Below are 27836 nucleotides of genomic sequence, written 5' to 3' on the forward strand. Positions count from 1 at the left end.
AGTGTAGCCAAGGAGTGGGATGGTGTCAGGTGCCAAGAAGGGGGAAGAGATATGGCAGAAGTGGGAAATGAGCCTAAAGTATTTCTCTTTAACTTGTTTTCCTATAAAAGCTTATATTAAAAATTTCAAAATACAGCAAAGTTGAAAGAAGTTTGTAGTGAACATCTGTATATCCACCACCTAGATTCTACCATTAACATTTTTACTATACTTGTTACAACAATGCTTCCAGAATGCAGTCATGCAATCAATTTAATGGGTTGTGAAAAGAATACAGTAATAAAAAAATCAGAGTCTACCATATGTGGTAACTTCCCCCTCCCAGTTATACGTGTGTACTCTCTGAGAGTAGTTTATATCTAGTTTCAAAGACCAACAATGGCTTTTACATTTTACAAATCTAGAAAATAAGTGCTCGTTCTCCTAATAAAAATTGTTAAAACCAACAGACTAACAAAGTGCTTAAATAATGTGGAGGTGAAATAAAGAATTTAGATTTTGAGGGGAAAGGTGCCGATAGCAGTCACAAATATTTAGTGGCCTGTTAAAAGTACAGGAATGAAGTATGGGAAGACATTAAAGCCAGAAGGACATATATGGGTGTCATCTCTACAAAGATGAAAGGTGAAGCAAAGAGAACACATGATAATTCTGGGGCCAGAAAACCAAGAAGTGAATTTTGAGAATGTTCTCACAATTGCAGCATTGGTAGAGGGAACTGTGGTTAATACAAAACTGGAGGAATAGTTAGGGTAATAGGAAAAAATGTATTAAGGAGTTAGGAAATAAAGAGACCTACAGAAGTTTGAGTTGTTAAGACTTCACCAGAAAGGAGGGCCTTGAGATAGGACAAGGAAAGGAGAAATTATTTTATATAAATATATATATATATGATATGTAAATGTATATAATACATATATATAAAATTACGCCTAGAGATAGAAAAGCATACACTGTGGGGAAGGAGTGTGTATAAGCAAATATATATATACATATTTTTAAACATTCATGTATGAGAGGGAGCATTTAAGGTGACGAGCCTGCTTGGAAACAAAACATCTGTGTTGAGAACAGAGGGAGTGAAGATTAGACAGGAAAAGCAGGGGTGAAAATCACACAGTTATTACAAAGTAATTCAAGTTTAAAAGTTCTTCACTTCAAAAAGTTTGATAGAGGGTTGTTAAAATTCTAAGTTCTCTAACAATGTTTAAGTAAACAATTAAATTCTTTAGTCAGGAAACTTTTCAGGAAAACACCTACTGCAATAAAGTGAGGCATTCCGTACTCTAAAGAGAATTCTACAGTAGACACAGATGGCACCAGCTGCCTAAATAATTCTGATGTTTTATTCTCCCAACTAGTCCACCCCAGAAATAAATGACAGAGCCGTACAGTCAGCTTCAGTTTCCCATTTGACTGTTTAGACTGCCTTTATGAAAATTTCTCATGTTTATTATTCACCTTTAATTCTGAAATAGTAACAACTGTCATAATAGTTTCCAAAATAAAATAATTATTACAAGTTCCTTAAAACTTTAGTATTTTTAAATAATTTAGTAATTGGATGTAAGACATAAAAGAAGATAAAGAAAAAAACCAAATTGGCTAGAACAAATATTTTGATCACTTTCTGAGTCAACAAGAACAGCTACCTCCAAAAGAAGAGGTCCCAAGGATTCCTTTTCTATCACTCCTTGACTACTTGATGAGATGTCTGACTTCTGCACTTCATCATCAGTTGTTGATTTCTCTGTAATAGAGAAACAAAAAATCACACATCCAGAAAGGGCTCATTTCTACAATGGCAAATTTATGAAGACACAGATTCATGCAATTTTAGATTCAAATAACATTTATTTATTATCTAGACATTTTCATATTCAATCTTAATTATACTCATTTTATGGATAATAAATTGAGGGTCACAAAGGTTAAGTAATATGCCCCAAATCATAATTAATAAGTGGCTGCAGGAGGATTTGAATTCAGACCTACCAAGTCCAGTGTTCCAACAATGAGGAAAATGGTATAAATACATAGCCTTTTTAAAAAGTCTACACCAAAAGTTTTAAAGAAATAGATAAAATGTAAAAGAATGATTATTTCCTCTATTTTTCTTTCTCCTCTTCTGATTTGATCAATTGCTATAGGAGAGTGAAGATATGATTTTTTCCTTTTGTGAGCCTGTATGAACTAGGTAACCTGTCACATTCATGGCATGATGATCTGATTGACAAAACTGTAACTGCTAAATGATTTGGAATTCTTTTGTGTGGTGAAGTTGAAAAATCTATCCAGCATGTTAAAGCTGTATCATACTTAAATAAAGTTTCCAATCCATCAGTTCACCAAAAACCAAATTTGGTATTACTGAATACAGAGATTCATTTTTTCACTATAAAATATGAAATATTTCAAATATTCCAAAAAATACAGAAAATGATACAGCACACATTCACATGGCCACCATTCATTTTTCACATTAATATTATTTGCTTCAGGTCTTTCCTTATTAAATAAATAAAATGCTGCAAAAAGAGCTAAAGCCCGCCACCATTCCTCCTCTGACCCTCTTTAGAAGGAACCAGTAGGGGCCACTCTGTGGCCCAGTGGTTAAGTTCGTGCCCTCCGCTTCGATGGCCCGGGGTTTCACTCGTTTGGATCCTGGGCGCGGACATGGCACCACTCATCAGGCCATGCTGAGGCAGCATCCCACAAGCCACAACTAGAAGGACCAACAATTAAAATATACAACTATGTACTGGGGGAATTTGGGGAGAAGAAAAAAATAAGAAGAAGATTGGCAACAGTTGTTAGCCGCCAATCTTTGGAAAAAAAGAAAAAGAAAGAAGTAACCGGTATTCTGAGGTCAGTCTAATCATTTCTAACCATGATTTTATGATTTTATACTTTAACTGCATATGCATGATTTCATGAACAATATATTATTGCTTTGTATTTTAAAGTTTACATAAATATACATAGACTTTTTCAACTTGCTTTTTTCACTCAATATTATGTTTGAGATTTAACCATATTGATATATACGGATTTGATTCATTCATTTGTACTGCTGTTTAGTATTATATCATATGAATAACCCACAGTTGATTGCCTAGTCCCCTACTGATAACCCTTTCGACTACTACATACAGTGCTGTAATAGATTATTTTCAGTATTTTCTCTTTTGTACATGTGTGACAGTTTCTTTAGGGTAAATACTAGAGGTGAAATTGCTGGATCATAGGGTCTATGTATTTTCAACGTTACTAAGCTTGACAAATTGCTCTCCAAAGAGGTTGTACCACTAATAACATAGAAAGGTTTTTGTTTTTCTGTATCCTGACAATTGTTATCACTACTGTTTTTTAATTTTTGTGAATCTAATGGGTATAAAATGTTATCTCATATAGTACTTATAATAAGTTTGTTGCGTTTTTTTTGAGGAAGATCAGCCCTGAGCTAACATCTGCCACCAATCCTCATCTTTTTGCTGAGGAAGACTGGCCCTGAACTAACATTTGTGCCCATCTTCCTCTACTTTATACGTGGGATGACGCCTACCACAGCATGGCTTGCCAAGCGGTACCATGTCTGCACCCAGGATCCAAACTGGCGAACCCTGGGCCGCTGAAGTGGAATGTGCACACTTAATCACTGCGCCACCAGGCCATTCCCTATAATAACAGTTTTATTGAGCTAAATGGTATTGATTGAATGGTATTCACATAGCATACCATTTACACATTGAAAGCATACAATTTAATGGTTTTAGTATAGTCACAGAGTTGTGCAACCACCATCACAATAAATTTTTAAAACACCTTCATCACCCCAAAAAGAAACCCCGTAACCTTTAGCAGTCACTTCTCAGTTTTCCAACATTATCAAGCCCTAGGCAATCACTAATCTACTTTCTGTCTCTATGGATTTGCCTATTCTGGACATTTTATATAAATGGAATCATACAATATGTGGTCCTTTATGACTGGCTTCTTTTGCTTAGCATAGTGTTTTCAAGGTTCATCCATGTTGAAGCATTTATCAGTACTTCATCCCTTTTTATTATCAAATAATATTCCATTGTATAGGTATACCTCATTTTATTTACCCGTTGATCAATTGACAGATATAAGGGCTGTTTCTACTTTGCAGTTATTCATGAATAATGCTGCAATGAACACTTGCGTGCAAGTTTTTCTGTGGACATATGTTTTCATTTCTCTTGAGTATATACCTACAAGTGCAATTACTGGGCCATATGGTTACTCCATGTTTAACAATTTGAGGAACTACTGGACTGTTTTCCAAAGTGGTTGCACAACTTTACATTCCCACCAGCAGGGCGTGAGGGTTCCAATTTCTCCCATCCTCACCAACATCTGTTATTGTCTTTTTGATTATAGCCATCCTAGTGGGTATAAAGTGGTATCTCACTGTGGTTTTGATTTGCATTTCTCTGATGGCTAATGATATTGATCATGTTTTTCATGTGCTTATTGGTCATCTGCATGTCTTCTTTGGAAAAATGTCTATTCAGGGCCTTTGCCCATTTTTTAATTGGGTTATTTACCTTTTTATTACCACAGTATAGGAGTTTCTCATTTAGTTCTAAGATGTACTTCCTTCATCATTTCACCTGTTTATAACATTAAGACTTTTTGTTTTTCAAACAAGTTCCAAAAAAACATAAACCATCAAGTCCAAGTAGATTAAATAACTATGTGTGAAAAACAAAACATTTAAAATTTTAGGCAAAACTCAAGGCAGGATTGGCTATGTGACTAGATTCCGTCTAAGGGATGTGAAGAGAAGTGACATGCAATTTCTGAGTCTCATCCTTAAAAGGAAGAAGCATGCCTTCCCGTTTTCTTCCTTCTGCTCTTGTCAGCTGGGATGTGGATAGGGGAGCCATGTCTGACGGCATGGATAATGGCAATACCTAGGAACGGCACAGCAAAAAAGATGGAAGAAATCTGAATCTGACACATGTCATAACTAGACTATCTTGTTAAAGCCACTGTACTTTGGGTCTCTTATATCATAGTCTGCATCCTAACTAATACATTCCATATTTCTCAGTAACATGCTTATTCGCTATATCCTGTGTCCATGTTAGACATAATCTAACATGCTATGATGAAAGGTAAGAATTTAACTTACTCACATCAACCTTCCACACACATTTCCCCTTCTTCTATCTTCCCAATATGGTTCCAATAATTTTTAGATCAATATTTAATATCTGTTACTATGGCTACATAAATACAGTTCACAAATGAACCAAGATGTGTGCTATAATGTACAGTTCTCATTTTTGTGTTTTGCTTTTTCTGTGTGTAGTTTAACCCTCCCTAAACTCTCCTAAAGAGCTGAAAAATTCCTCTCAATTTGGTCAGTCATCAGCTACTCTGTGTGTTCCATTTTTTCATTTTGTACTCATACTTCATGGATGAACACAGAATTCTAGGTCTAGAATTCTCATTTTCAGTGTTGTTATTTAGAAATCTGGACACATTCTGAAAGTAATCTAGTGTGTGTGTGTTTTTTCCTCTCGTTTTTTTCTCTCTGGTGCCTGGAAATTGTGCATTGGTGTCAATTTTCTTTCTTTCTTTTTTATTCACTGTGTTGGGTACTATGAGTGTTTTCAATCTGGAAATTCATATCTAATTCTGAGAAGGTGTTGTGGGTTTTTTTTTCCTAGTATCATTTCTCTTATAATTTCCTCCCTTCTATTTGGTCTGTTCTCATTTTCTGGAACTCAATATATGATACACTTCCCGAACTAATCCTGTATATTTCTCATCTTTCTCTCATTTTCCATTTGCTTGTGTTTTTATTTTACTTTCTATGGGATTCCTTCAAATTATCTTTCAACCCTTCATCCATTTATTCAACAAATGTTTATTCAAAGTCTACTATGTATCCAGGAAATGTTTTAGGTGTTGAGAACACAATGGTGAACAAACAAAAATCCTTGCCTCATGGAGCCCTGGTGGGGGCAGGCAGATGATAAACAAATAAAACATGCAATATGTTAGATATAAAAAAATACTGTGGGGAAAACAAATGAAGGAAGATGTAGAGAGGTGTGTGTGTGTGTATATTAGGGTAATTAGGGACAACTTCACTGAGAAGAAATATTTGAACAAAGATATGAAAGGGATGAGGGAGTGAGCCTTGTGGATATCTGGGGAAGAGCATTCCAGACAGAGGGAATAGCAGCGGCAAATACGTGAGGCAGAGTGTGCCTGGATTGGTTGGGACAGAGAGTATGAGTAGGCAAAGAGTAAAAAACAAGGTAAAGATGAAGCTTTTTCAGCTATCTTATTTTTAAGTTCTAGAAGTTATTTGCTGTTTTGAATGTTTCATTTTATCACATCTTATTCTTACTTCATGGATGAAATACCTTCCCTCTTGTCTCTAAGCGACAGTATGGTTATTTTAAATTTCCTTCCACTCCCTGCATTTCTCTCCTTCCTCAGAGCTCCCTTTTTTCTGTTTGTCTGCTTGGTTTAATCTCTTTTATATTCAGCTTTCCTCATAAGATTTTCATTATTATTAAAGATGAGGTACTAAAATGCTCACTGGCAGCTGTGTGAAGTGTAGGGGCAAGGCAAGGAGCTGAATTTTTCATTTCAGGATCAATCACTCCCAAGTGCAGTGTCTGTGTGCCTTTTCCTTTGGACTGCTCCATTTCCCCAGAGGAACCCTCCATCTTTGGCTCAGGGAGTATGAACCAGGCCGCCAGGGTTTCAACACCAGGCAGGGAAGAGGCCATGAAGCCTCTTGTTGGCTCTCCCCCTGCAGGCTTACAATATCAGTTTCTCCTGTCTGCCAAATCAGTTATCACCAGATTATCCATTTTTCAGCTTCTAAAACCTTAAAAGTATATCACTTTAATCATTTTAAACATATTTGTTCATAGTCTTTTTACATTGCTACTACTGCTCTGAACTTCTTTTGGGCCTTCTGTTTATTTGCTCTCTTACTCACCATAGATTACTTCCTCATATCTTATATAAATTTTTAGCATAAAAATCACTGAGAAGCACTTTTTCTTTGGGAATCCCATGGGGCCAGGTGTGGGAGTGTTCCTCCAAAGTGCTTTGTCTTTGTTTCTAGTAGGCAACCCAGGGGTTTTGTGGTATGGGGTCCCGAGTAAATATGGAGAGTATAAATATAAACCATTATTAAAAATACATCACTGTTTTCTCAGAGGAGGCTGTTTCTCTCACCCAGAGCCTAGACAAGCTTATTATTCAGATGGAAGGATTTCCCATTACTGAGTTAATGTCTTTCAACTCTATGCCAGAGCCTCAGGTCTGACATCACAACTTGTGCCTCCTGAATCAATCTCCCATGATACTGGGTCCCATAATCTCCCAAGGCAACCAGCGTTCAAGTTAATATGCCACTTTGTTGTAACAAGAAAGCTCTCAGATTCACTTTCTAAAATAAACAGCATCTAAACAAAAATGTTTCTTTAATAAAATCACGAAGTTGAATGCAATTTCTTAAAAAAAAAAATTGCATATTGTAAATGTGTTAATAACAAAGCACGCAGCCACGAGGGTTGTTTGGTTTTTTTACCTTGTTCCATTCTCTTCATTAGCTGTATCTGATCGACTGTCTTCTTCAAAATCTTGCATTTGTCTGGTTTTACACTCAAGCTGTCAATGTCACTGATGTTGGCAGACAATAACTCAGCTAGCTCTTCTAAGTATTTATTTTCTTGCTCCCTGCGCCTCTTTTCAGTGCTGTTACACAAAGAAAATCCAGTTAGTGTCCATTTCTACTACCATATTTCCTTCTCTGATCAAGTATTTAATGTCTACACATTTAGAGAGATCTGTTTTTATCCAGAATATAAAACCAGATTTAGAAAACAATTTAAATTCACACCTAAAAAACAGATACCACAAAATATCAAAGTGCAGAAAACAATTCTGGCTAAAATACATAGAGAATGACTGCTATCACAGATGTATTTCCTCAATGATGTGTATACACTGAATATTTCAAATAACCAATGAATACTAGACATTAAAAGGAGGTACACAGTACATATACAAGCTGCATTTGCAATTATTTTACATTCTAAACAATAACTCCTTAAAATAGAAAATCTGAATTTTCAAATAACTATTGTAAATTAAGCAGGGCAGAGTATACTAGAATTCGAGTAAGTTATAATTAGAAATCTGATAAATTTGATTCTTATAATGATTAGACCATTAGTTGGTCCTCATCAAAAAGAAAAAAGTATCCACCTAAAAAGTAAAAATAACAATAAATCAATAATTAGAGACAAAGGTACAGACAACAGTGTCTTTTATATACAACTTTGTCCTAAAAAGAAAAAATCATCTACTTCTAAGTTCTGATAAATGTAATAAATACAGACTACATCAGATTAAAAAGCTTCAGCGAGGCAAAGGAAATCATGAACAAAAAGAAAAGACAATCCACCAAGTGGCAGAAAATATTTGCAAATCATATATGCAACAAAGGGTTAATTTCCAAAATATATAAAGAATTCAAACAACTCAACAACAACAAAACAACCTGATCAAAAAATAGGCAGAAATATGAACAGATATTTTTCCAAAGAAGATATACAGATGGCCCACAGGCACATGAAAAGACGTTCAACATCACTAATTCTTAGGGAAATGCAAATCAAAACTATAATGAGATACCACCTTACACCTGTCAGAATGGCTATAATTAACAAGACAAAAGTTAACAAATGTTAGAGAGGATGTGGAGAAAAGAGAACCCTCATAGACTGCTGGTGGGAATGCAAACTGGTGCAGCCAGTATGGAAACAGTATGGAGAATTCTCAAAAAATTAAAAAGAGGGCCAGTGCCCAAGGCCTAGTGGTTAAGTTTGGCACACTCTGCTTTGGCAGCCCAGGTTCAGTTCCCAGGTGCAGACCTATACCACTCGTCAGTGGCCATGCAGTGGTGGCAGCTCACATATAAAATAGAGGAAGACTGGCAACAGATGTTAGCCCAGGGCAAAACTTCCTCAGCAAAAAAAAAAAGTTTAAAATAGAAATACCATGTGACTCAGCTATCGTTATTTATCCAAACAACTTGAAATCAACAATTCAAAGAGAATTATGCACCCCTATGTTCACTGCAGCATTATTCACAATAGCCAAGAGATGGAAGCAACCCAAGTGTTCTTCAACTGACTGGGGAAAGAAGATGTGGTATATATATACAATGGAATACAACTCAGCCATAAAAAAAGACAAAATCCTCCCATTCACAACAACATGGATGGACCTTGAGGGTACGATGTTAAGCAAAATAGCCAGACAGAGAAAGACAAACACTGTGTGATTTCACTCATATGTGGTAGATAAACACATGGATAAAGAGAACAGATTAGTGGTCAGCAGAGGGGACAGAAGTTAGGGAGTGGGCAAAAGGGGTAATGGAGCACATGTGTATGGCGATGGATAAAAATCAGACTATTGGTGGTGAGCACAATGCAGTCTATACAGAAACTGATAAACAATAACGTACACCTGAAATTACACAATGTTATAAACCATTATGACCTCAATAAAAAAAAAAATAAATAAATTTTAAAAAAGTAATAAAACCAAACTCGATTTATATTAAAGCAAAATAATGAGAGTAAAGGACATCAATGCAAACAGCTAGTGCTTTACATTCATTCAAATATGTTGACTGCTTATGGTTCATTTTTGTTTTCCAGTCTTTACCCCTGGCCTATTATAACCAAGTCATCAGGCAACTTGTTTTATGTAACACATACAAAGACAATAAAGTATTACTTTAAGATGAATTTTTCTATTGTCAAATTAACATCATAAGAGAGACTGGTCACAAGTAGCTGTTTGTTTTATAAGCAGCCATCAAAATAATTTGGCTGAGGGACTGACCCCTGGCCGAGTGGTTAAAGTTCTGCACACTCTGCTTCAGTGTCCTGGGGTTTTCAGGTTCGGATCCTGGGTGTGGACCTACTCCACTCATCAGCCATGCTGTGGAGGCATCCCACATACAAAATAGGGGAAGACTGGCACAGATGTTAGCCCAGGGCTAATCCTCCTCAAGCAAAAAAGAAGAGGATTGGCAATGGATGTTAGCTCAGGGCAAATCTTCCTTAACAAAAAAAAAAAAAAAAAAAAAATCATTTGGCTGTATATGAAAGTGGTAGAAAAAAGAAGGAAAGATCAGTTGCTAAAAAGTTCATAATTGGCAACAATTAAAATACCATTTACTTTTCTTGATTAAAAGAAGACTATAAAAGTGACATCATTTACATAACAACATAGTAAGTCAAAAAGAACCAAGTCAACTAATCAAATGTATTTACCTACATAAAACAAAATGCTGCTAAATGGTACACATCCCAAAACAAAACCAAATTTTAAAACTATAACAATTACACATTCCATATCTTTTGAATATTTCATTATTAAGGAATTAGTCTCATTTTACTTAGTAAAACTTTATCTCACAACTTTCACAGCGAGTACATGCAGCAAGACATTTTGACTAATTTCACACCAAGGCATTGAAAATGAGGCACGAAGAAAATGAGTAACATAAATTTTGACATATACAAGGTTTTAGAGAACTCCAGCTCTGCAACCTGAGAGTGTTTTCAAGAACATCTGATTTTACATTAGACAACCTAATTGATACTAGATTTATTTAGTAGATTCAGTCTAAAGTATCATCTGTTTAAATCTATGGATCTAAGTCTCAATGTGACTAAATTGGATTCACTTAGTGGGACTCCCAAATTGGTGTGTGACATTAAGCTTTACATAAAATTGAAACACTTGAAACCACTGTAGCATAAAAGAAAAAGTAAAGTGATAGAATGGGCAGGATAGGCAGAGAGGTGACAGAGGAAGCAAGACTCTAAGAGTAATGAAATGGTATGGTGTCTATAAAATGACTTAAGATGAGACTAGGAAAATCACTACCACCATCTCAAACTAATAAGCAAGGATAGAAAATGAGAACAGATATGTTCAAATAAAGTCAAAACTTAAGGAAGGGTGGAAATGACAAAAAAATTCTACCTTAATGGAAAAGAAAGCTTTCTTTATTACTTCGGGCCACCTACATTTCTCCTCTCACTAACCCACTTTATTTCCATTTATATTGCATACATACATTAACAGTAGTTAAGGCTACTATGAGTTATCTTCTCACATTTTTTTTTCAACTTACTAGCTTCCTCAACAAATGCTTCTATACTTATTATGTGCCAGATAACCATGTACTGCATCCTAAGGATCCAGGAGTAGATCAGATGCAGCCTCCAATTAGTTCGGAAAACAAAGAAAAAGAACAGGCTGTTACAATACTATGTGACAAGATTATACCATAGAAGAGCATAGAGATGGCACCTAGACCTGGAGAATGAGATGTCTATACCTAGTCGTAGGGAGAAACTGGTTTCCTGAAAGAAAAAAAAAGTTTTTTTCAAAGGTACAAAGTAAGAGAGAAATGTCAAGTTAAAGAACCTGTAAGTAGTTCAGTGTGATAAGAAACAAAAGGGCAAGAGCTGAGGTCTGGGCCAGATCACAAGGGCTCTTGTACGCCATGGTAAAAAGCATGCATATTGCTTAAAAACACAAATTCAAACTTCCTCTGTCATTTACTAGCTATGTAATCCTGGACAAGTTACTTAATAGTAATTTAACTTCTCTAAACTTTGATTTCCTTATCCGAAAATTGGGATAATGACGTTAATTATCTCCTAGGGCTTTGTGAAGATTAAAAAGATGATGCATTAACATGCTGGCAGAGTTCCTGGCATATACTATTAGCTCAATAAATGTTATCTATTATCATCACCTGGATTATGATTATTTCTTTTCAGAGCAAGGGGGAGCCCAGAAGGGTTTAAGAAGAGCACGTGGCATGACCAGATCTGTAAACTCCTTGACATCATAAGAGAGACTGTGAGACATAAGAAAACATGTCTCACACTTCACTTACATCCTTATAACATCACACACATGATGCTGGTTGAATAGTAGACATTTAACAAGCTCTTGTTGAACTGAATTAGAAATGTTAAACAAGTAGAAGGCAGAGCTACCCACCATTTTAAGATTGGCATTTTAATCCTCATTCTCCCGGAAGAGTTAAGGAACGGAATATGCGGCATCTCACCCCACCAAACAATTACTGAGCAATACCCCTATCCAGGGCTCTTGTACACAGGGCTGAGAATACCCTGAGGTCTAACATACGCTCTTTATACTTCATGAGTTCACAATCTGAGGAAACAGTATATAATAATAAAACCAAAAGAAACAGTACAAGGTGGTATTCATGCACAAACTCAATCAGTTTCGAAATCACAAATGTTTAGTTTACCACATCAAAAATATCACTTTATTAAAACTGAAGCCCATTACTTATAAACCTGAAAGAGATGATGCCTCCAAATATTTTTAAAGCAAACATGCTAAGATAATTATCTTTAAGACATCTAAGAAGAGAAAAATAAATCACAATTTTGATATTTGTAATTACATGATTATGTACACACCAAAAAATCAAACAGAGTCTACAGATAAGCCATTAAAACACATAACAAAATTGAGAGCAACGGACGTATTTGAGATCAATACTCGCAAATTATTAGCATGCCTATGCATTAATAACTGCCAATTAGAAAATACAATAGACAAAACAATACCACTCCCAAAAGCAATAAAACCTCTATGGTACCCTGGAATATCTCAAGTAAAGATGGGCCAGACATTCACGGGGAAGATTATAAATTATTATTGAAGAACAGTGAAGATTTCAATAAATGAAAAGCCTTATATTCATAAACAAGAACACTCTAGAATCTAAAGTCTACATCATAAGAATGTCAGTTCTCCCCAATTTAATTGATAAAAGTATATGAAATTCTAATCCAAATCCAAGAAGGATTTTTTTAGGGGAAACTTAAAGAACTGATTCTAAAATCTATATGACAGCATAAACGGCTAAGAACAGAGAAAACAATTTTGAAAAATAACAAGAAGAGTGACTTGCCCCATCAAATATCAAGGTGATTGTCCTAGGAAAGTTCAGAACCAGATCCCTATCTACGTAGGAACTTGGACTATGATAAAGGTAACAGCATAAAAGCAGGGAAAGGATAGGGTTACAATCACTGATGTTCTATATGGGGAAAAAATTAAATTAGGTCCCTATCTTATATTATACACAAAAATAAATTCCAAATTAATTAGAACTACAAATATGTATTAGAAGAAAAAATATAAAAATACATTTAAGGCCTTGGAATAGAGGAAAAAATTCTTAAACAAGACCCCAAAAAAGCTTGACACATGAAAAACCTGAAGTTCTAAAGTATGTCAGCAGACATCACAAACAGAGTTAAACAGGCTGGAGAAGATATTTGCATCAAATAAAAGCAAAAAAGATTATTAACTAGAAAATTAAAAATACCTCTTACAAATAAAAAGAAAAAGGACAAACAACCCAGCAGGAATATGGGCAAAAGACACAACCAGGAAATTCACATACGAGGAAAACAGAATGGGGAAGAAAAACAATCATGATCAACTTATCTAATTATCAGGGAAATGTACTTAAAACTATAACCCCACAATCATCAGACTGGCAAAAAGCTAAAGTGAGGAGAAGTGTGGGTTAGGATGTGAGAAAAGAGGAACTCTCAGTGCGTGTCATTTGAAGAGCAATGCGGTAATTACCTAGTTAACATAAAAATGTGCTCAGATCCTAAAGAAACTCTTATGCATAAAATAGGACGTGTATGAGGATGTCTGCTGCAGTGCTGGCTGTTAACAGTGAAAATTTATAACAAAAAGGTGTTGATCTACAGGGAATGTCTATCTGTAGGGAAATGGATTTTTCAAACATCGTATATTTGATTAATACGATATTAATCAAAAGTTAATAGGACTGAATGAATCTATGTATATTTATATCTCAAGATCCATGCTGAAAAAAGTATATTGTATTAAAATATATACAGTATTATACAATTTATGTAAATGTAATAAACATTCTGTATTGTTTATGGATACTTATATATATAATTATTAAAAACAGATTGGAGGAATTAACTGCAGACAAATCAATTTAATCATTATTTTGTCTCTTTTATTTAAACAAGACTATGGAACTATGATAAAATATTAACAAAATACTAACAATACAGAAAAATATGATCAATTATATGTAGTAGGTATACTAGTTTCCTAGACTAAGTATCCTGGACTAGACTAGTGTCCTAGTCTCTATTCTTTTACAGATTTAAAAATTTCCCCAAATAAAAAAATTAACTGTAAGAGGTAATAGTTTTTTTTATTAAAGTTAAGTTAAAGTTAAAGTTTTCCTTTAAGAAGGACTGGCTTTATATATAGATATAAACAAGAACACTAAGGCTGACAACACAAATCTGGATTGTATCTTCATATCAACATTCCTGCTAGCATCTGGATATTACCTGTGATTATGACTATTTAGGGTATCATCTCTATGAGAGTTCTCTGAACAGGTTAAGAAAAATAGTCGCTTTTCTTTCTCCAGCCTGGAGTCCTGGCACTCTCCTGTTAAAATTCTTTCTTTTTCCCCCCATGAGAAAGAAGCATATAATCTAACGACAGAAGAGTCTTCTGCCACTTTACTGTCTAGGTCAGTGATTAGCAACTGGGGGCCATACTGCCTTCCCCACCCCCAGAGGACATCTGATAGTGTTTGGAGACATTTTTGATTATCACAACTGCTGTGACATTTTGGTTATCATAACTGATATAAAGATGCTACTGGCACCTACTGTGTAGAAGCCAGGGATACTGCTAAACATCCTACAATATACAGGATAGCTCTCCACAACAAAGAACTATCTGGCTGACAATGACAATATTACAAAGGTTGAGAAACTCTACTCTAGATCCTAGAAGATGGAATGGAATTTCCCACTCTTTTCCTCTCAGGTAGGAAGCTGCACCTTTGCTGTGATAGAGGTCTCTTCTCTATCTGGCATTTGTTAGAGTCTCCTTAGCATTAAGTGTCTTTCAGCCTATTTAAGGTGATTGTATTTCTTATAATACACAAATGTTTAATTCCACAAATAATCATTCTTTAAAATCCGATATTATAACAATATATTTCTTAGTTCCACTAATATCATAATATTCTAAAATAGCAGTTAAATAGTACAATAGATTTATTTACTCATTAGACAAATATTTACTATATTTAAGCCACACATTGTGCTAGGAACTGGGATAAAATGATGAGCAGGAACAGGGAAGGTCTTTACCAAATGGCAGCTTAGAGTGTAGTGGAGAAGCCAGGGATTCATGAAATAATCACAAAAATTATAAAAACCTGCAATTATGGATGGGAGCTATAAAAATATATGTGAGACAGATATATAAATGGGGGAGATTTGACCTAGTAGTTAAGGAAGGAGGAGAAAGCTCCCTTTAAGGAACTAATGAATAAGCTGGAATCTGGAGAATGCATAGGTGATGACTACAGGAAATCAAGAGGGAGCAAGCTGGATTGAGGGAACAGCATGTATAAAGGTCTAGAAGAAGGAAGAGAACACAGTGAGTACGAGGGCCTCAAAGAAGGCCAGTAAACCTGGAGTAGATGAAACAAAAGCTCTAAAGTGGCAATGAAAATGATAAAGCAGCTCTTCCAGAAATAGACTAAGAAAAGAGTGTTCCTACCTTGATGCCAATGTGTCACATGGCGATCCTTTTCTCTTATGTGAGTCTGGGTTAGCAGGGTCGGATGAACTGTCCCCAAGGCCACTCATGTTGAAAAACTTCACACCTAAAAAGGAAAGACAACAATAAGAAATCTAGCCTGATGAACTTTCCAACCATCAGGAGGAGGAAGCTCCCTTACGTTAGAAAATATCTAAGCATTGTAGTCTCTCAATGAATGGATAAATTACAGCCATCATAAAAGCATCCACATCTATACAAAAGCACAGGAGTCATCAGCTATTTAGTGTTTCTACACTTTCTTTTTTGTATCTTTAAAATGAAATTAATACTCCTTTATGAAACTGTAGAGATCAATTAGGATCAAAAATATTGTTAGAATAATTAGATACTGAGGTTTTTTCCGAAGAAAAAAATCACTTTGTATGTAAACGTAAAAGTTGAATGTATAACTGGGAGTCAGAGAAATTATTTTTTATATTTACCTATTTTGGATTCTACTTCACAAAAGGATTTAAAACAACTTTTACCCATAAGGCTTAGGATTTTATATAGATAGGAAAATAAACGATACATATATGATTAAAGTTAAAGCAATATAACTAGATTTGGATTTTGAACTGTACTCACCAACTTTGAATTCTATACTCCTAACCTTGGGTTCATGTAGTCAGACGACAAAGATCAAATGTTTAGTCTATGTTAGGATCTTGGTATAGATGCCAGAGAACACAAAGTCATCTCCCCTAGCACACCAGCCAGGTCTCCTCTCACATGTTGTGCCAGTTGGTGACTGCACATAAAGATCCCTTCCGATCTGTCCCTATCAACCATTATTCTCTGCTGAATCCCTAATGAAACTCAGAATCCTATCCCTGGCCTTATATTCATCACTACCTTTTGGATTTTTACTATTGTCAAACAACACACCTCTCCATTCTCTTTCACTCCATTTACCCTTGTAAAAGGAGAATTAGTGCAGTTTTCTTCTTACCTTATTCTCAGTACTTTTTGCCTAATTCTTTGGGGTTAGAATTCCTCAAGGTTATAATGTCCTAGGCTTCTTTTTCCCTCTTATTATACATTATTCTGGGGTGATATCACTCACTCAACATGGTTTCAAAAAACATCTCAATACTGATTACTCCCAAATCTCCATCACTAGCCCAGATTAGACCCATAATCCAACTCTTCACCAGTCATCTGCATTCAGATGTCACAGAGGCACTTCAAACTCAACTTTCCAAAATTACTTAACATCTCCTCTTCATGTATTTTCTCCTCTCAGTTGGTACACTGGAGTCATTCTAGCCTCTTATCTCATACCCCACATGCAGACAAACACCAAGATTTGTCAATTTTTATTTCCTAAATATTTCTAAAATCCATCCCTTCCTCATATTCTCCTCTCATCATCTCTTGCTGGACTTGTAAAATAGCTTCCCAGATGGTCTCCCTAAGCTACCAGAGTAGGCTATCAAAAATGCAAGTCTAATCATGTCAGTCTCTTGCTTACAACCCTTCACTAAATCCTCATTTAGTGAATGAGGATTCATTCAACCTTCTTAATGTAATATACAAAGTTTGCATCAGCTCTCACCTATTATGTGTCTATTATAGAATTTGGTGAATGAGGGACTAAATGCCTGTCTAATCAAGTGTTTATAATTATATAAGTTATGTATTATACATTACATATATATAATCTATACATAGACTATATATGCTATACACTATATAATATCTATATACAGTCAGCGTCACTTAACGACAGGTATACGTTCTGAGAAATGCGTCGTCAGGTGATTTCATTATTGTTCGAACATCATAGACTATACTTACACAAACCTAGATGGTATAGCCTACTACACACATAGGCTATGTGGTACTAATCTTACAGGACCACTGTCGTGTATGCAGTCCATCATTGACTGAAATGTCATTTTTTGGTGCATGACTATATACATATATAGATTATATATGTTAATTTTAGTTTCAACCCTAAGAAAAGATTTTAAAAAGAAAATCCTTGGTAATATTCTATATTCTCAGCAAATTAGTCAGAAAACTTTAAATTGATCTTAACGTGGGTAGCCCAACTTAAGTTAGCAACAAATATTTATTGAGCTCCTACTATATGCCAGTCTCTGTTCTAGGTATGCGGATACAGCTGTGAATAAAATTTATAAAAATCTCTGTCCTTATAGAACTTCATTCTATTGTGAGGGAAAGAGACAATAAAAAAATAAAAAAGTAAATTATGTACTATATTAGAAGATGATAAGTGCTATGGAGAAAAATAAGGCAAAAATAGAGGCTTAGGTGTGTGGAAAGTGAGGCACAGCAATTTCAAGTAAAGTAATTAGGAAAGGCCTCACTGAGAAGGTGAGATATGAACAAAGACTTGAAGGAGGGAGAATGATATTTGGAGGAAGAGTTCTTCTGGCAAGGGAAAAGGGGAGGGCCATAAAGCTTCAAGGCCAGGGCATAACTATGTTTTCTGAGAAACATGAAAGGAATTAGCGTGGCTAGAACTGGGGAGTGAGGGAGTAGGAGATGGGTTAGAGAGAGAATGGGAGGCTACAAGATGGTAGGCCTTAAAACCCATTTTAAGGACTACAGCTTTACTCTGAGTGAATCAGGCAATCATTGGAGGGTTAAGAACATAGGATTGACAAGATCTGATTTTCATTCTAAGACTTCTTCTATGAAGGATAAGTGTATTCTGTCTCATCTCAGTAATTTGGTATCTAAGTTTCCAACTGCTAAATGGACTTCCATTTGGATATCCCACTGTCACCTCAAACTCAACATGTATAAAACGTGATGAACTTTAAGTTCCAGATTTTTATTAATGATAAATAAATGAGCTGCATTAGGGATTGATGTCATCACTAAAAAACATCTGTTTAAAACATTTGTTAAACCTCTTCTCGGGGGAAGAGGAAGGACCTATGATAAAGAAAATAATTACAGGTTAAGGTGGAAAACTTCAATGCAAAGGCAAACATGCTGGCCTTGCAACAACAATCACCACAATAAAACAGATGTTGAAAGATTCGAAAATAGTTTTGTTAGCATCCATTCTGAAATCCATACACAAAACAAGAAGAATCAGCTAAGTGATATATTACTCTAGTAAATAAGACTGCTACCTTCTTTTCCTATGGAGATTCACAAACGCATAAATGAGGTTAACCAAATATCACAGAAGTAAAGAAGCCACTTAATTTTATTTTCACACGGAAATACAATGTAAATATTTTTAAATTATTAATATAAAAATGAAATTATGCAATAAATTTATGATAATGAAGAAGCATCAACTCTAAACTTTTTTAAGCAAAAGTAGAAATAAAAGACAGAAGGAAATTATGAACAGGGAAGAAAATGAAAGATAAGACTTTAGAGTTTGCTAAAATCCAAAAGAAAAGAGTTAGCTAACTCCCACTTCATGCTTAAGGGCCACTTCTTGTTTCCTTAGCTGGCCATCTTCTCTGCCTCCAAAGACATTAGGTTATATCCATCTGAGAACTTACCCATCTGAATTCTACTGACTCAAAATACTCCTGGGCACATATTTCTTTTTATAATATGCTATAAATTGTAATTCTCTTGTTTGTCTCCCCTTCTAGACTGTGAACTTAAAGCTAGTTACTAGATCTTTTTACCGTATATCCAATATCTAACATAATGCCGAAAAGATATAGAAGCTAAAATAGGTGATGAGTTAAAAGTAAGTTATTTTACTAACGATGACAGTTAAAAATTTTAAAGGATATTTAAAATTTTTTTATCGTTAAACATTTTCTGGAATCTTTCATAACACTTTGGAATTCTTTCCTATACCTGAGAAATTGAGCTTTCTTGAAATCCTTGTTCCTCTGTTTTCAACGGAAAAAAAAATTACCTTCTTGGTCTAGAAATTGGAAAACATCTCTTCCAATTTTGAAAAGGTATAAAGATCTACTATTTTGGAGAAACCTCCTACAATATTTCACAGTACTGCAGAGACACAAAGACAAGTTGCAGTTATACAACTGTAAACCTAAATAATACAATCTCACATATTGGATAATTTTAAGCAACAAATAAATCTGGATTGAAAAGGAGATTCCTCATACTATGCTACCCTCAGACTACTGGCTAGAGATTGATATCTGCTAAATTTATCTGAGCTTCTGGAGCTGAGGAGACAGCAGATAACAATTCAACAGCAGCCAGGCAGCTGGCCCACCAAAATAAGAAGCAGTAGTCAAGAAGCTATGAGAGAGTCAGCAACAATTTGCTGATGATATGATTCTGGCATTAACTGCTTTCTATTTACAAAACACAATAAACAGATAGCGGAATGCAAAACCTCTGATGAGTGAAAACTATTATAGCTGTTCTATTTGTGGAATGGCTTTATATTTGGCAGCAAGGGTACTTAAATAGGGTTCATTAAGAAAAGAAATGTTGGTTTCAGGAAATCAATTTGCATATCATCTTTTAAAAAGAGGTAAGGTTTCTAAGTAAAAGTACCCTGTTGATTTAAAAACAGTTGCTAAATTATACCCAAACAATCTCATGCAATCTCTAGAGAGCAGTTTTAGGAACCCGAAACCATATCTATCTCTGTTCAAATGGACCAGACTAAATCAAATAGGTGAGGCTGAAGAAATAGGTCAGGGCTTTATTTTTCAGTTGAGTCAGAAATTTCTACATAAGAAATTTGTCATTCATCTCCCAGATTTAGCTGAGAACTGCATTCTGAAAAATCAGTAACCATTAGTTAAACAACTCTAATAATATACTTTAAAATACTCACCATGCAATTAGCACAGAGGAGCACAGATACAATGAGAGGGACACTCTGAGAGCTGCAATAAAGTATTGTTTCTCAAACTGGGTTTCTCAAACCCAGGGTTTTCCAAAAGAAGCTTTCAATTTTGTCTTTTCATTTCAATGACAATTGAAATTTCTCTCATGTGATAAGAAAGGATAGGGACTTGAAGATTTTCATTGCCCATTTTATGGCTGAGTAATTTTCCATTGTTTGGATTATGACATTTTGTTCATTCATCCAATTGATGGCCAGCCAGGTTTTTCCTTTTGGGGGCTATTTATCAATAACACTGCCATGGACATTTATATGCAAATTTTTGTGTGAATATATTTTCATTTCTCTTGGGTAAACACCTAGGAGTGGAACTACTGGGTCTTACTGTAACTCTCTTTAACTTTTTTTTTTTTTTTTAAAGATTTTATTTTTTTCCCTTTTTCTCCCCAAAGCCCCCCGGTACATAGTTGTATATTCTTTGTTGTGGGTCCTTCTAGTTGTGGCATGTGGGACGCTGCCTCAGCGTGGTCTGATGAGCAGTGCCATGTCCGCGCCCAGGATTCGAACCAACGAAACACTGGGCCGCCTGCAGCGGAGCGCGCGAACTTAACCACTCGGCCACGGGGCCAGCCCCCAACTCTCTTTAACTTTTTGAGGAACTGCTAAACTGTCTTCCACAGTGGCTGTACACCATCTTAAACTGTCGCCAGCAGTGTACAAGTGTTCCCATTTCTCCATATCCTTGCCAAAAGTTATTTTCTGTTTTTTAATTTTATTTTAATTATAGCCATCCTACTGGGTGTGAAATAGTATCTCATTACGGTTCTGATTTACATATCCCTGATCACTAACGACATAGAGCATCATTTCACGTGCTTACTGGCCATTTGTATATCTTCTTTGGAGAAATGTCTACTCAGGTCCTTTGCCGATTTTTTAATTGAGTTGTCTTTTTACTGTCCGCTGGTAAGAGTTCTTTATTATATTCAGGCACTAGACCCCTATGTGATATATGATTTGCAAATATTTTCTCCCATTCTGTGGGCTACCGTTTCACTTTCTTTATAGTGTCTTTTGATGAACAATAGTTTTAAATTTTGACGAAATCCAACTTATCTTACTTTTACTTCTTTGATTAGTACAATATCTGGCTTCCCTTAAAGACAGTTTATATTAATTGTCATTTTTCTTGTGTGTGAGCCATACTTTTTTGTTTCTTTGCACGCTTCCTAGTTTTTTGTTAAAAACCAGATATTTTGAAGCTAAGGACTGAACAAGTATTTCCCTAAACATCTGGAAACAAAAATTCTCTCTGAACCCATGAAGCCAGGGACCAACACTCAGATGGTGGTTATCCCTGGCCCAGAGAAGAGCTCCTGCCCCCATAAGCCTCTGCCATAAATGATCTGCCAATATCTCAACCACTATGGCCAGGAATAAAAAGCAAAGGCAAAAAGATGGATTCAAAGCAAAGAGTTCTTTAAAATAAAGACATCATTTAATCATATTTCACTGATTCTGTAAATATCAGATTTTTCTTAAAGTGTTTTTTGTAAAAGAAAACCTTGCATAAAGTCTTTTAAATTTATTATGCTAATAATAAAGACATTATCAAGGAGTTGGTAACTTAACTTCTAAAAGTATGTAATGTTTAAAACAATGTATTTAATAAGTTTATGTTTACTACTAAAAGGTTATTCTACAAATTAAGAGACAATGCTTTCTTTCTTTGCAGTAATTTTTTCTAAATGGAAAGAACAAGCTTGGAAAAAGTGTAAAAGTTAATTTTTTTCTATTAACACGTATATAGAAAGAAGAGGAAAACCAAACTAGTTTTAAAACCCAATATTTTAAATTCCTCACATTGACTTTATTTAAAATTTAATTTTTAAGATAAAAATAAACATATTTGCCTTGCTAAAATACTCCTATTGTACGAATTTGTGATTGAGGAAAAATAGTTAGCATATAAAATACACATTTGTGCCAGCTATCTTATTAAAATCATTTGGCAAAAATATCCTCAACATTTCCTTGTAAATCTATGAAACTAGATGATTCTAGTATCTTAAAATGACATTGGGTAATTGTAGATATGCTGTACATTCTTCCAAAAATTACTTTTGTGTTGTTCTAACTCGTGAAAAATATGTTGGTATGCCTTAAAAAGAAAAAAAAATTAAAATCGGTTTTCCTAATTACAGCTGTCTATGTGTAAATAACAAAATATGTATTTGATATTTACTTGCATGCACACAGAACAGTTTATAACAGTCTAGCAAAGCAGCAACAGCCTTAAAAAAAACAGCAATCCCAGAGAGAAAATTAAGTGATGAAAATTTCAATGTCTGTCTTGTTCCACCAACTCCACCCTCTTTTCACAGATTCAGATACTGATGAGGAGAAAAACAGCTAGAAGCTGGGGCCAGAAGAGAATTAAGATCAGCATTAGACACAGATAACCCACAGATGATTATCCACAATCAAATAACCACATTTGTTACATAAAATTACTCCAATATCTAAAACAAAGAATTAAGCTCCTGATCAGAAGGTGTTCAATTTCCCTCAAATATTTTAGAAACTCATTTCAGAATTCAGTATGGTTAAATGCACATAGATAAACCAATAAAAGAAAAATACATATACGGAGATCTGATCTTTAATATTATAAGGTAGCAGAAGTACCAAAGTAATAGACCTGCACGGGTCAAAATAATTTGCCAAACAATGGAATTGTATCTTGAGGGCACCAGAACATGATCAAGTCAGATAAACCTCCAGTTAATTTCAGGGTTATCTGCACAACTGGAGGAGAATGGGCATGACTAAAATCAGAACATAACTCTACATACAATCTCCATCACCCCAGTTTACAGAAAAGATACGCGCTTTTTAAAACCCAGCTTAAAACCTAAGTCATCTCACTTGATTCATTAATATTTGGGGAAAAAACTTCATTGATATCCATTGAAAAATGAAAAAAAAAAAAATCCCCAAGCATTTCAGGTGAATAGCTGGTTAAATAGCATCAATATCTCCTCAATGTTAATACTAATTTATCTAGTTATAGCCCTTCTAGTACAATGCCCAACTAAAGACTCTCTAAACAATGAAACTCAAATTTCACTTTCCAATGTTCTCAACAGAATAACTACGAAAACAATGTTTATAAATTTTAAACTGGAGATGTGGATTTACAAAATTTCAGAATAAGAGGGTTCCCAGCAATTGTCATTTAGTACAGTGCTTCCCAAACTTTTTGACTACAGGCCACTTAGAATACACAAAATGCCTATCTTGCCTGTTCCCACTTTCACAATACAAAGTCAGTAGTAACAAAGAATTTTGGACGAACAAAGTTCAGAAAAGGTTCACAAAAATACATAGGCCCATTAATAAGCATTTAATTAAAGGATATGACAATATAATAATATATATTTTGTTTATGTGTTTTATATGTATTAACTCATTTATTCCTCACAATTGCCCTATGAAGTGCGTATTATTGTTACCTCCACTTCACAGAATCACTGATTGAGCTCAACGGTTTTATCTTACTAATAAAGAAACGATGGTCTGATGACAACGACGATGACAAGGACATGATAAAGACTAACACTTACATAGGATTTACTATGTGCCAGTCAAAATCCTAAACATCTAACTTATATTATTTGCTCATAAACCCTACTAATTCATTCATTCATAAAATATGAAGTAGGTACCATTATAATCCATTTTAGAGATGAGGAAACTGAGGCATGGAGAGATTACTTAATCTGCCCAACATCCTAAGTGGCAGAGGTAGAAATCATTCTTAGGTAATCTGGCTCCAGAACCTGTCTATGTTTTAACTTATGTAACTAATTTACAGTCAAATGACTGGTAAATAGAAAAGCCAATAACAGAGTTCCAATTTTTTTGCTTTTGCCGCTATATTAAAATGTTTCTTCATTAGGAGTCTTTCCAGAAAAGCTGATGTTAAATTATACCACATCTAAAAATCATGGGTGGTATTTACAAGCTTCTCAAACACATGAACAGAAGATCTTTTCAATTCTTAGTCCAAACATCACGTGGTAATAAATAATACTGATAATACACCTAATCTTGACATCTTCTATGATCATTATAATATAAAACCAATTACTTCCTATGAGATGTGATTCACCTTAAAATGTAAATGTGCTATTCCTTCAACATCAAAAGTTCTGCCTTTACAACTCACACAACTCAACAACAAAAAATCAAACAACCCGATCAAAAAATGGGCAGGAGACATGAACAGACATTTCTCCAAAGAAGACATACAGATGGCCAGTAGGCACATGAAAAGATGTTCATCATCACTGATCATCAGGGAAATGCAAATCAAAACTACACTAAGATGTCACCTTATACCCACTAGAATGGCAAAAATAACCAAAACAAAAGGTAACAAATGTTGCAGAGGTTGTAGAGAAAAAGGAACCCTCATACACTGCTGGTGGGAATGCAAACTGGTGCAGCCACTATGAAAAACACTATGGAGATTTTTCAAAAAAATTAAAAATAGAAATACCATATGACCCAGGCATCCCACTACTGGGAATCTATCCAAAGAACTTGAAATCAGCAATTCCAAAAGTCCCATGCTCCCCTATGTTCACTGCAGCATTATTTACAACAGCCAAGATGTGGAAGCAACCTAAGTGCCCATGAACTGATGATTGGATAAAGAAGATATCGTATATATATACGATGGAATACTACTCAGCCATAAAAAACAATAAAATCGTCCCATTCACAACAACATGGATGGACCTTCAGGGTATTATGTTAAGTGAAATAAGCCAGATAGAGAAAGACAATCTCTGTATGACTCCACTCATATGTGGAAGTTAAACATGTAGACAAAGAGAACAGATTAGTGGCTACCAGGGGAAAGAGGGGGTGGGGAGTGAGGACAAAGGATGAAATGGTGCACCTACAACACAGGTGACAAACAATAATGTACAACTGAAATTTCACAAGGTTGTAAACTACCATAATCTCAATAAAAATTTTTTTAAAAGTTCTGCCTTTATAAACCCCAATTTTTGTTCAAAAATTTCTAAATCTTGGATTCTAAGATTATATATATATACAAGCACACATACATAAAATTTCTTTCAATAATATTTAAATCATCTGTAGGAATCTACATTATGAAATTTTGGGCTCCTACTATGTTTTTTTTTTAAACTTTTTTTTTTTTTAAAGATTTTATTTTTTCCTTTTTCTCCCCAAAGCCCCCTGATACATAGTTGTATATTCTTAGTTGTGGGTCCTTCTAGTTGTGGCATGTGGGACGCTGCCTCAGCGTGGTTTGATGAGCAGTGCCATGTCCGCGCCCAGGATTCGAACCAACGAAACACTGGGCCGCCTGCAGCGGAGCGCGCGAACTTAACCACTTGGCCACGGGGCCAGCCCCAGCTCCTACTATGTTTTAACATACTTTCTCCTAAAAAAAAAATCTTTCTGGGCTTTGTTCTACCAGATAAGATTCTCAGTAACAAATCTATGAATCTCCAAAGTTTCATATTATAGTCTCTTTAGAAAGGAACCTAGATGGAAAAGACAGGCTCAAAATGAGTGCCACTGTACAAAACAGATGGCCTGTACTCTTCCAAAATGTCAGTATCATGGAAGACAAAGAAAAGCTGATAAACAATTCCAGGTTAAAGGAACCAAAGAAACGTGACAACTATGCAATTTATGGTTTTGGATAAGACAACTGATGAAATTTTAATATGGACTATATATAAGTTAATAATAATGAAAACGTTAAGTTTCCTGAATTTGATTATCATATTGTGGTTAAGTAGGAGATATATATTGAGTATTTAGGAGTGAGGGTCATGAATGTCTACAACTTACTCTCAAATGATACACCATCATCATCATCGTCATCATTATCAAAATGGTGGTGGAGGAGGAGGAGATGGAGAATTAGTAGTTAAGGGAGAGAGAGATAAAGCAAATATAACAAAATATTTATAGTTGCTGAAACTGGGCAAGGGACATACAGGTGTACGGCATACCAATCTTGCAAATATTGTTTTTAATAAATGTTAAAGGGAAATAGAAAAGATAAAAATTTTCATTGTGACATGAAGAAAATACGACTTTGTCAGAGTCATTCACTGAACAATGAGTTAAAAGAAAAAAAAGACACACAAGCCAGAGTTCAATCACTATATTATTCTATTTTCTTTCCCTTTCTCTTTCATAAAGTCAAGGTACTAACGTTCCCTTCCTGAAAACTCCTAAAGAGAGGGCTCTCCTACATGATTAAAATCTCTCTTAATTATAATACATCTTACTCTGAAAACCTTTTCATTAATCACAATGCTTATTAACTCATTTATCTCTTCTTATTGAGAACTAACAGTCTGATTTCAAATAACACAAAACTTAAGTTAACAAATAAAACGTATCACCAGTAAACAAAAGCCAGAAATCTGATGTGTGTTTGTTCTAGAAACCAAGGAGATTTTAAAGAGAGGTAGCAGGATTAAATGAATATCTTTTCAAATCATTTTGCACCTCCAGTCCTTGCTCTCTGCCAACTGATCGTCTTGCCTCCATCTCCCAAGTTCACTGTTTATTACAAAGATAGGCACTGCTTGTCGGCCAACTAGATTTAACTGCCTTTAAGTTCTGTGATTATTATACCCCACCTTCCAAGTCGACAGCTACCACTCTCCATGGTGACAACTGTCTCTTCCTTTAAAAGTGGGTGGTGTACAGGTGGGCCAGGTATTTCTGGATGCTGATATTGTTCTCCTTCTTAATTTGGACACTGTTTACACAAATATGTTGAGTACATACATGACAACTCAAGAGTTATACACTTGAGATTTGTGATTTTTACCTCTATGTATTATAACTCAATTAAAAAGTCTATTAATTTAAAAAATTCCTGCTGGAAGTCATCCCCTTACTGATTTACCAGTTTCTGATTACTCTTCAACTTTTACCCACCATCTTGGCGTAGGCACGTTTATTTTTCCACCAACAGGCTGCTATGACCATTGTCATGTTCACGGGTACATGAGTTCTATTCCCTCAGTTAGCTCACAGATTCTTAGGAAACAGCAACAATGTAAATAGCCCAAATGTACAAAGTGGACACTAGATAAATACATAGAATTAATGACTGGAAGTATGTTAGAAATATATGGACCAAATCTTGTGATGCTTCAGTATAGTTTTTCTGCTGCCATTTTTAATTCAGTAGAGACCTGAGGGTCTC

The 27836-nt window shown here is 35.0% G+C and overlaps 1 protein-coding gene across 25 annotated transcripts in view; it reads right to left on the reverse strand.

The window, feature by feature from the left end:
* Window positions 1-27836, reverse strand: part of NCOA1 (nuclear receptor coactivator 1) — a 250453-nt gene that overhangs the window by 79103 nt on the left and 143514 nt on the right. For all 25 annotated transcript variants that reach the window (XM_070235838.1, XM_023619408.2, XM_070235849.1 and 22 more), the window contains 3 exons: window positions 15736-15841; window positions 7595-7761; window positions 1653-1750 (listed from right to left, as the gene is read on the reverse strand). In XM_070235838.1, coding sequence (XP_070091939.1) covers window positions 1653-1750; window positions 7595-7761; window positions 15736-15824 — 354 coding nt within the window. In that variant the 5' untranslated portion in view covers window positions 15825-15841. The remainder of the gene's footprint in view (window positions 1-1652; window positions 1751-7594; window positions 7762-15735; window positions 15842-27836) is intronic.

The sequence above is a fragment of the Equus caballus genome, chromosome 15 (assembly GCF_041296265.1).
Source record: "Equus caballus isolate H_3958 breed thoroughbred chromosome 15, TB-T2T, whole genome shotgun sequence".
Classification (NCBI taxonomy): Eukaryota; Metazoa; Chordata; class Mammalia; order Perissodactyla; family Equidae; genus Equus; species Equus caballus.